Here is a 10824-nt window from a genome sequence, read left to right as displayed (position 1 = left end):
GGGAAACTCAAAAGGGATTTTCCTCAAATGTGTAGCAGAATAAAACTGAGCCACAGTTCTGAAAATAACATGTCGTCACAGCCTTGGTCACTTCTATGCCTCCTTCTCCTCTTTCTTTCTTTCATTTTTATTGATTGTCTTTAGCCTTTTTCACACAACCATCAATGGCTTCATCAGCCTGTTAAAGCAATGGCATCAAGTCATTTAAACATTAGTCACTTTTCCATTACCGTTCATTCAGTCCTGTTAATCCTGTTAAAACCTGTTAAAGTAACAGAATGAACCTCAGTGTGCAACGTATTAGCCTGGAAGGTACTTCAAGTAAAGTAGCTTGTAATGAAAAAGTCCTCCTAGAGTTAGGTTTTTCACATGTTAAGTTTACCGTGTTTTCTCTTATGTTTCAGGATATCTGTACTTGGCTTGCTGTCAATCCACTTCTGGTCCAGATCATGACTGAATGAGCTCATTCTTCAAACCCAATTGATGTAGACCAAACTCTTGTTTTGCAAAGTCTGGTCTACACTCTAAGAAATGAAACATGGGCTTTTTAAAAATTAATTCATAGTTTTATGTTCAATATACTTAAAATTTTTAATCTTAAGGGTGTAATTAATATTTTTAAATTTCATTTAATTAATTGTAAACCGTTCTAATGTTAAATAATATTGATGTTTCCAATTTATTGAACACTTTTAATTCAATCCAAAGAGCCCTTTCCACATCCTTTCTGAGCATGCGCAGAGAATGGGAAAAAAAAATCTTCGCGCAGGCGCATTGACCTTCTTCATCTACGCCATACTGTTCTTTGGCCTCGTGTCTGGAAAGAGGGATTAATCACGATTCATCCGTTGGAGTTAAGGTAATTTCTTCCTATTTTTAATAGAATATAATTTAACTAGTACTTTGTGATAATGTATGGCGTATATTTTTCCGGTGAATATGTGGGCCGTATGTGTTCTGTAGGTTGTAGCATTTTGCTAGCATTGGAAACATTCATTAGCATATTCAACGTTACTGCACATCTGCATTTAAAATTTCATTCGAACTCCGAATAGCACACTTATTTTATTTGTTTTATTGCTCTATCAACGTTAGCCCGAACAAGAATTGGGATACATGTGCAGTGATTGTTGTTGAGTCCATACTCGTCTGTTTCACTGAAGAGAACCGCGAGCTGGTAGTTTGCAGTGAGTCTCAAAGAGACCTCTGAAGGTGACCCCCAATTGCCCCCAAAAATAAAATCAAGTATACTGGGTGGTTAGTGCTTCGTTTGTTTCGGTTTGTGCTGGTAAAATCATCGTTTCTATCGCTTCGGTGTCAAAGATATTGCACTTTTATTTAATAGGTCATTCAGAGTTCACCAGCCCCCGGCCAAAATCCGTGGAGTCTTGAAAAGTATTAAAAGGTGATAAATCAATTTCGGAAAAATTAAGACCCTTAAAAGTATTAAAGTCTTATCACGGCTTTATAAAGTCTTAAATTTTGAGATTTTTTTCTGAATTAGCCAACAGTTTGTTTTAGTTTTATTTTTTAAGGAACCGAGGGAGGGAGCATAAAAGATGAAAAAAAAAAAACTAAGCTGTTGTGGGTGTTTTTCTCTCAGAGCACCAGGGTGGACGGGGTGGAAGCTCAAAAGTGCAAAGAACGCTCTGGTGTTCCCGGTGCATATTACGAACGCACCTAAATGTTAAGACGGAAGAGAATGTTGGTGAACGTGAACGCACAACGAAAATGGGGAAGTGCAAGTTTGCAGCGTCCTGGCTGGATATCCTGGATTTCAAAGAATGGCTGCAGCCAGTCGAGGGGAGCGTGAGGGAGGCATACTGTACGATATGCAAGAATTAAATAAGTTTCGTGTCAATGGGCATAAACTCCTTAAAGTCGCACATGTGTTGTGCTAGCCACAAAGCTGCTGCTAGCCGCCGAGAGCGGCAGCTACCCATCGCTAGCTTCTGTGGAAATCGTGTTGAACCACCACAACATAGTCCCAACGTAACGTCGCTCCACGATCGACAGTCGCACCTAGAGCCGGTCTGTCTCTGCTTCCTCATCTTCTGCAGCCGTTATCAGAGTGGCTCTGGGCAGCACAGCGACGCTGCATGCTGAGGTGTTAATAGTGTCTCCACACAGCGGAAAAACACCATTCCCTGAACTCAAATGAAAACTTGGCTGAAGTTTTCAAGGCTATGTTTCCAGATTCGGACATAGCGAAGTTGTTCACTTGTGGCAAGGACAAAACTGGATACATCATGTGATTCGGGTTAGCACAGGGGCGTGAACTCTGAATGACCTATTACATAAAAGTGTAATATCTTTGACACCTGTAGCGATACAAACGATGATTTTACCAGCACAAACCAACACAAAAGGAGCATTAACCACCCATACTTGATTTTATTTTGGGGGGCAAGTGGGTCATGTTCACAGACTGGGCTGCTCCGGCATATAATGGTAACCCTGCTCACAGGAACAGATTTATGAAATGAGTAATAGAAATTTTGGAGCATTTGAAATTTAGCTTGTATTATTAATACATTTTAAAAGAAACAGGAGTGTTCTTAAGTTTAGATCGTCTCTGTGCTACCCCTTTGCATGTGTCTCACTGTACACAATTAATTTTTTCTTGTTTTCTTTTTCTCTGAGGTTGCTGGTTGTGGAATTTTGGAGCTGCAGAGATTTGAGCTGTGCTCCAAAAGTGCATGTTGAAGGTACCAAATGCTTTCATATTATTTACTTTTTCCTTAATACACAATTTTAAATTTTGAATTCTCTTATTTGGTCTTTCAGGTTATGAATGTGGTGTTGTAAGCTTTGCTCTTTAAGTGTATCTAAAAGGTACCAAATTCTAAAACACTTGAGACTTAAACACTCGATTCTTGGTCTGAGACGCTCATATCCGTGCATTTACAGTCATTGCCCTTGTACTTTCAAAACATGGGGTGGTCTTAGGACTCATCTAAGTCGTACACATGGTGCTAAGCCCTCTCACACTGTAGAACGTGTTATATTGACTTGTCCTTCTTGTCCTGAAAGCCACATACCAACAAGCAGAGAATACTTCCTCCATATTAATAAACATCTCAAGAGGTTGGAGACAGTAGATTGTGTTTATCAAAATTGTTCTTTCAAAACTAATGTGTATGGTACTTTCCAGACACACAAGAGTAGAAAACATTCTTCATGCACGCTCAGAGATTTCAAAAATGAAATAGTGAAAAGAACTGAATTTACAAGTAATAATGATCTTTCTGAGGAGTCTGCAGATGAAGGGCCCCCTGACTTGGATTGTGAAGCTGGTGTAGTTGGTGAAAATTTGGAGGAAGCTGTAGTTAAAAACCTTGCCTTGGTTTTGTTAAAGTTGGAGGTCTTTTCACATGTACCAACATCAGCAATTGACAATTTACTCGAGGGGCTACATTTTCTATTCACTACTTCTGCTTTACCCTTAACAAATAGCTTAACTTTGGCCGTTCTCAAGGAGCATAATATTGAGGTTAGTTCATCGCTAGTGAATGAGTTGTGCACTGCATTATACACTGGAAATCCACTACTTAGAAGTATTGCAAAAGGAGGGTCACTTGAAACAACATTTAAGCGCAAGAAGTTTTACTATGAAAAGTTTAATGTTGTTGAGCCAGAGGAATATGTTCTAGAGGAAACAACAAAAAAAAAACTTTCAATATATTCCACTGCTAAAGTTATTGGAGCAGTTACTTCAACGTGAAGATATTGTTGGAAAGCTAGTTGAAAACTATAAAAGGAGTCACTCAAATTCACAACTGCTTACATGTTTTCAGGACGGTGAGAATCAGAAGAACAATATTTTTTTTTCAAGTGAAGAGCTCAGAATTTCATTATGCCTATATATTGATGATTTTGAAGTGTGCAACCCACTAGGAACATCTAGAAAAAAACATAAACTTTGTGCGGTTTATTGGATTCTGGGCAACTTGCCTTCTGGTTGCAGCTCAGCCCTTTCTTCAATCTACTTGGCACTGTTGTGTAAAAGTGAATTAATTAAATCTTTCGGTTATGAAAAAGTACTTGAGCCTCTGCTGCGTGATTTAGTCAGACTTGAGAAGCAAGGTTTATTCGTGCCCCTCCTTGGTTCATTTATCAAGGGTACAGTTCAGTGTGTCGTTGCTGATAATCTGGGGGCCCATGGGCTTGGAGGATTTGTGGAGAATTTTTCAGCTAATTATTTTTGTCGTTTCTGTACAGCCCAGCTTTCTGATATAAATACGTGTGAGGTAAAGACAGGATCATTTGAACGAAGAACAAAGGAAAATCATCGGCTTCATGTCAAGACTGCTCAAGAACAAGGTGTGAACTGTTTAGGTGTAAGAAAATCGTGTGTTTTAACGGATAACCTCTCGTATTTTAATGTTGTTACTGGTTACCCTCCCGACATTGTGCACGATTTCTTTGAAGGAATTGTTCCTGTCGAGTTGGCCCAGTGTATTGACCATCTTGTGTCAAAAAAGTATTTTTCTCTCGAACAACTGAACAATCGTATTCGTTCTTTTCCTTACAAGGAAGGAGATAAAACTAATCGCCCCACTGTGTTATCAAAAGCTGTAAGTAAGAAGAAGAGACGTTCTCTTGGGGGTAACGCACATGAAAACTGGTGTCTTATTCGCTTGCTTCCTTTTATCATTGGGCCAAATGTCCCTGCTAATGAACCAGCCTGGCTGGTTATTTTAGACTTAAAAGATATTGTCGAGCTTGTAGTAGCTCCTGTTCACAGTCTTCAATCTGTTGCATATTTGGAATGTAAGGTCTCAGAGCACCGAAAGCGTTACCAACAACTATTTCCTAACCAAAAACTGATGCCTAAACACCACTTTATTGAGCACTATGCAGAAATGATCAAATGTTTCGGTCCTCTTGTGTCGTTATGGACGATGAGATTTGAGGCCAAGCATAGTTTCTTCAAACAGGCTGTTCGGAACATCAAAAGCTTCAGAAACATAGCCGGCTCTTTAGCTCGTAAACATCAGTTAATGGTTGCATATAGAATGCTTTGTCCTGATGATGAAAACTCTACAGATGTTACTCGCGTGACAGAAGTGCCGTTGGATGTCCTTAAAGACAATGTTGTGAAAAGTATCACTAACAAACATCCAGACGTGACTGCTGTTAACTTAGCCACTGGCGGTTTTGTGAACAATATTCAGTACAAAAAGGGGATGATTGTTGTGCACGGATCATGTGGTGGTCTACCAGATTTCTGTGAAATTCAACATTTGTGCATTATTAAAAAAGAGACCCTCCTTATTCTGAAAAGACTAAATTCATGGTACATGGAGCACTATAGGGCTTTTCACCTACAAACAACAACAGATGTTGTTGTTGTATCCATGACAGAGTTGGCCGACCCATACCCCCTATGCGACTATGAAGTTGGACACTTGCGGATGGTCACCTTAAAAAGACATATTCACATTGGTAATTGTTTTATTTTTTTTCACTCATTGTTCGGTAAACAAACATTTGTGGCAACAAGTAAGTTTAATACAAATAAAACTGTCATGTTTTTTAGACTATTGAGTAGTGTTTCATGATCCAGGAATTATCTATGTATGTATTTAGAAATATTGTCTGCTGGACAGTATTTCTTAAAAAAAATCCCTAAGGATAATCTATACACTGGTCTTGTTTTTCAGCTTGAAGAATGGCTGCTACTTTGAGGGTGATACTTGGAGTGGACAATTCATCCAAGTTGGTGCTTCCTTCTGGAATCCCTGGTTCAGTGGACATTTTAAAAGAGGAAATACAAAGACAGTTTGGATTGACTGAAGATTTCAGGCTTCAATATAGAGATGTTGAGTTTGACAATGAATACATGAATCTAACCACAACTGGGGACATTAAAGACAAGAGTACAATCAAAGTAATTTACACTCAAAACTCTGAGCCGTCCACTGTGCCCACCACAGCACCCACAGCTGTCTCCAGAGAGACATTACCACAGTTTAATGCGCCATCCTTGCCAGACACTGACATCCTTTCCTCCTCAGACTCCAGTTCCTCTTGTTCATCTCTTCGCGTGCGGAAATGGCCCTTAAACTTTCCAATACCAACGTTTAGTTTTGATGTGGATTTTCAGTTACACAGAGCCCAGCAAGAATATGAAAACAATGGGACTCTCTTAGACCCGAGCCCAAAACTCAAATCTGACATATTAGATATGTTAGCATCAGAAATTGCAAAATACAAAGTTTATCCATCAAGTGGAGATATTGATGATGTCGCTAAAGCGTTAATTCAAAAATATCCCTTTCTCAAAGAGAACGGATCTGTGACTGGCTGTGAAGGCTGGAAAGTAAGCCTAAAATACAAAATGGCCAATTACCGGACAACACTGAGAAACATAGGGTGCCCAGAGGTGGCAATAAACACTCTACAACACAAGAGAGAACGAGAGGAGAGTCCACGTCGAAACAACGTCAAAAAGCCACGGAAAGCAGAAGTGAACTTTTTACCACAATACCCTGCAGGAGAAACAAACAAAAGTCTGGAGGAAGAACGACAAGCACTACTGATTGAGGTGAAGAAAACAAACAACGATCAAATAATCAAAATAAAGATGGATAAGACGTTTGCACACAGAAGAAGAGAGGTGATTGAAGAGATGCCATTCATCGCAGAGTTCAAGAGCAGATGGCCGGCCCTCTTCAAAGTACCCGAGGTATGTATGAGTTTGAGTCCTGGTTTAAAACTGGTCGTGAACAGAAAAGTACTGCTACAAAGGTGATGTCACCGAGCTGATGTCTTTTCAGCTTAGTTGTGTTGTGAGAAAGGCATCACCAGTGGAATGAAAAATTTTGGGAAAACTTTGCTAACATTTGATTTTATTTTATTGATTAGCATTCAAATATCTCAGTGAAGACAGAATAAAGATTATCACAAAGCAAGAAAGCATGAGACAAGGCTAATCAAAAGGTATTGGCTGAAGCATTTGCTTATTACGCCAACCCTTTTAACAAAAGATCTTTTTGCATGCAGCTACTGTACACAGGGCTCGGAAGCATAAAACAAAGCCAAAACAGACAAACCAAAAAAAAAAAAACTTTCCACCTTAGATAAATAACTACATCAAAGCAAAACAATCAAGTTGTTTTTTTGTTTTTGTTTTTTTGCTCTTTTCATTCTTGATTTATATATTTCTCTAATACTCTATTTTATCATGATACACGTCAGTTTCATTTTACAACTAAAGTGCAAAATCGTACTGCATGCGTGAGGCACTCTTTTGCAGCCACCTGATTGTGCCAGTCCATCTATAAATGTTTTGGGTGGCATATTGGAATAACTTTTCTGTCTATTAAAAAATATTTTTTTTTCGTAATTGATTTTGGCAAATTCCCATCTGATGAATCGATTTTTTTCCCCCTTTTTCTTTCTTTAAATCAAACCTGGACAGCACCAGAACTTTTTGTCTGGTATTAGATCAGGTTTGGTCTGATTTAGTCCTGTTTTTAGCTGAACAATTAAAAAAATTTTATTTTTGAACTTTGTAGATCAATGCGGAGTTCACCCGAATCACCACAGTTCCACTGCTGTCCACATTCATGAGAAGTCTTGACCAGTACTCTAACCAGTTGATGAAGATTCTACGAAAAAAAGGAGGGGAAACAGCACGGCAGATCACAGCAGCGTTGTCTGCAATTTCACAGGTATTCTGTCTTGTTAAAATGTTCTGTAACTAATAGATTAGTTGCAGGTTGATCTCAGGTCTGGTTATGAACCTGTATTTTTAACTTTCTTGGGTTATTTTATGCTTGTTCTCTCCTCCTCCTCATCTCGCTTTTGGCTTATATTCTGGATTTGGTCCTGACACAAAGCAGAGCTAAGTAACTCATGCCCCTAGAGGCCATAAGTGCCGCTGCTGGCATTGCAGCTCTTTCCTTTTTTTGTTACTCATTAATTGTCCAAAGGAATAATTAGCTACACTGAGAAAAGACAAAGGCAGAGGACATTTCACATTTCGCCACAACTCAGTGACACAATAGATTATTTTTTCTTCACTCAAACTAGGTATAAATACTGCAACTGTGGAGGTAGCCCGCATACCTCATATTAACGTGACAGTGTAGTTTTTGTCATTAATTTTTGGAAATATCCATCAAAATGTTTTTGATTCCTTTGAACAACACTCCTAAGCAACAACACTTTTCTTCCTTCTTTTGGGTGGTACACCATGCTAAAGCTGCATTTCCCGCAACCCAATGTATCGCAATCAGTGTAATTGGACTCTAAACTTAAAATCTTTATGGGAATGAATTGGTAAGCTTCTCATTCTCTAACACAAAATAGTACTTGCTTGCAAAAAGCATGTTTAAAATTACTTAGAAAAAATTATGAATTGGTTAAACAATAATAAAAATTGACTTGAGTTCTGTGGGGGTCTCTAAAAACTTCAAAAAAGTAATTGCTCTGCATGTGTCGTTTTGTTTAGAGTTCCCGAATCGAAGTGAAGCGTGAATGCATCCTTAAAGCTGTGATTATATACCTGAATGAGAACCCTGAAAATCTCATCAAAGAGTACATGGTAAGTTCATTTTTAAAAGGATATTCCACCCCTCAGTAAAATTTTGACTGTCATAATTCCCAGAGTTTTGTAAGTTGAAAAATGTATTTTCTAAACAAGCCCAGGTATTCTCCTGATCTGGCAGCAATCAGTTTTCTTTAAATTAGCTTACAACAGTAAAGTGCATGGGAACTACTAGGATTTTCTTTCCATTCACCTAAATTGTTTTATGCGAAACTAAAGAAAATAACCCTGGTCAGCAGAATATTGATAATATTATTGATGCATTCTCCTTCTGCCCTCTCCATGTTTCATGTATCTTCTTCTTGGTCTTTATTTGGTGATAGTCTTAAATCCACATCTTTCTTTGGTCTGTTCTTCTCAGTCTCATTCAAGGATATGTGTAATTAGGGTAGTGTGTACCATTTTAACTAAAATGGAGTGAATAGATAGATGTTGCGATGACCAAAATACAACAGATTTAATATATTTCTATCCTTTTCAGGATTGCAACGTGATGGAAGCTGATGAGCTCGAGAGGATGGATTTGGGTGTTTATAAAATAATCCACGAAGGAGCACAGCCTGATGACTCCCTTGAAGATGTTGGCATCATTATCGAGAGATGCACCGTCTTGCAGGATCTTCACGATGTGGCGAGCGGGTGTGCACTTTTGTTTGGGCTAATCTATTGCCTCAATCTGAGTTACCCAAAGCCACTTCGCTACACATTTGAGTTCTTCCAGAAGGTGCTCATGGGCCTGGAAGACAAAAAACTGTCTAACAAAATCCAAGTGCTGAAGAACAAACTCTGCCAAAAGGAGACACAATGACTCTTCTAAAAAAAAATGTCCCCCAAAATAAGTGCTCTGTTTTCTTGCAGAGTAAAAATGTTACAGTTTAAAAGTTTATAAATACATATATGTTGATCCTTGTTTGTAAATATTTTTTCAGCACTTTTAATGTTTAAGAGATTTACTGAATGCCATTTTTCTTTTGATTGTGGAAAAGAAAACACATTTCAGAAACTGAGTTTTTTTAAACTGGGGACAAAATTACCCAGATTGATTTTTGTTGTTGTTGTTGTTTCACTTTAACATTTCTGCAGTTTGAGTTACTGTGGTAATTCTGCAGACTGTAGCCATTGCAGACCTACAACTACTACACTGCACTGTCACTTGGTTGAAACTGGAAAGTTGTTTCAAATGTTTACATTTTGTTTTAGGCACTTCATTTAATGTTGCATTATGCAGTGTTTTTTCCATGTTTAAGCTTTGGCTCATTGAAAGCTATTGTTCAAGTTGTTAAAGCAACACAATTTTTTTCTCTTGTATTTATACTTAGTTTTAGCTCTGGTGTACCAAGTTTCCATTGCAGGTCAAGGATATTGAGTTTTATAAATGTTAAAGTATGTGTGCACAAAAATGTGAAAGGTTGTCACCTGTACTCAAATGAAGTGCTGGATTTTTGGGCCTAGTATTAAGAATGTTGTGAGATTTGCTACATGCATTTTTTTTTTTTTGTTAGAAATACCAAAGTTATAGTTCTGAATCTGATTTTTGGAACTGGGGACTAAATCGTCCAGATTAACCTTTTTGTGTCATTTAAGTATTTTATGTAATTGGATTGCTGTGATAGATCTGCAGATCTGACTATAATCAAATGTATTGAATTCGGCATCCTACGGCACACTACAGTGTCACTTTGTTAAAACTTAAATGTTGCTTCCAATGTTGCTCCATTTAATATTGCCTTATGCGGTGTTGTTCCCTGTAGAAGCTTTGCCTTGCTTATCGTTAATAAAGTTGTTGGTGCAGCACCCTTTTTTTTTTCTTTTTGCATTGACACTTTATGTAAGCTTTGGTGTAAAAGAGTTTTCTATTGTAGGTCAAGGATCTTGAATGTTATAAATGGTAACATGTGAGCAAGTGTAAAACGGTTCTTGAGTTGTCACCTGTACTGTAGTTAAGTTTTGGACCTTTTGCTGAAGACCTCTTAAGTTCCAAACACCTAATTACAATGTATAGATGACAACTCAGGAATTTTTCTAGACTTGTTTTGATGATACCTAAACATTTAGCATATAGATGAAACTATTCATTAAATCATAATTAATCAAATTAATTAGGTCCAAAGCACAATGTAAATGGTGCCATTAAATTAAAATTAATATTGTCAATTGAACCTAAAGCAATACAGTTAATACAATGAACAAAGTGTTTAAATTCAAATTAATGGTGTTAAATAGTGACAATGAAAGGAAAGCTGTTGCTTTTATATAACAATTTCACT

The 10824-nt window shown here is 37.7% G+C and overlaps 1 protein-coding gene across 3 annotated transcripts; it reads left to right on the top strand.

The window, feature by feature from the left end:
* Positions 1–571: 571 nt before the first annotated feature.
* Positions 572–10351, top strand: LOC107385723 (uncharacterized). 3 transcript variants are annotated; one of them, XM_070554457.1, is made up of 7 exons: positions 572–859; positions 2644–2708; positions 4222–5448; positions 5667–6691; positions 7524–7679; positions 8462–8554; positions 9039–10351. In XM_070554457.1, the coding sequence occupies exons 4-7, from the start codon at positions 5675–5677 to the stop codon at positions 9363–9365; spliced, it is 1593 nt and encodes a 530-aa protein (XP_070410558.1). In that variant the 5' UTR covers positions 572–859; positions 2644–2708; positions 4222–5448; positions 5667–5674; the 3' UTR covers positions 9366–10351. The 3 variants fall into 3 exon arrangements, with proteins under 3 accessions (XP_070410558.1, XP_070410559.1, XP_070410560.1); XM_070554458.1 differs by having other exon boundaries at positions 572–2708; positions 4222–4323; positions 5368–5448; XM_070554459.1 differs by having other exon boundaries at positions 572–2708; positions 5368–5448.
* The last annotated feature ends 473 nt before the right edge of the window (positions 10352–10824 follow it).

The sequence above is a fragment of the Nothobranchius furzeri genome, chromosome 9 (assembly GCF_043380555.1).
Source record: "Nothobranchius furzeri strain GRZ-AD chromosome 9, NfurGRZ-RIMD1, whole genome shotgun sequence".
NCBI classification, from domain to species: Eukaryota; Metazoa; Chordata; class Actinopteri; order Cyprinodontiformes; family Nothobranchiidae; genus Nothobranchius; species Nothobranchius furzeri.
Note: the sequence above shows the minus strand (reverse complement) of the source record. Positions and strands in the feature narration are given on the sequence as shown.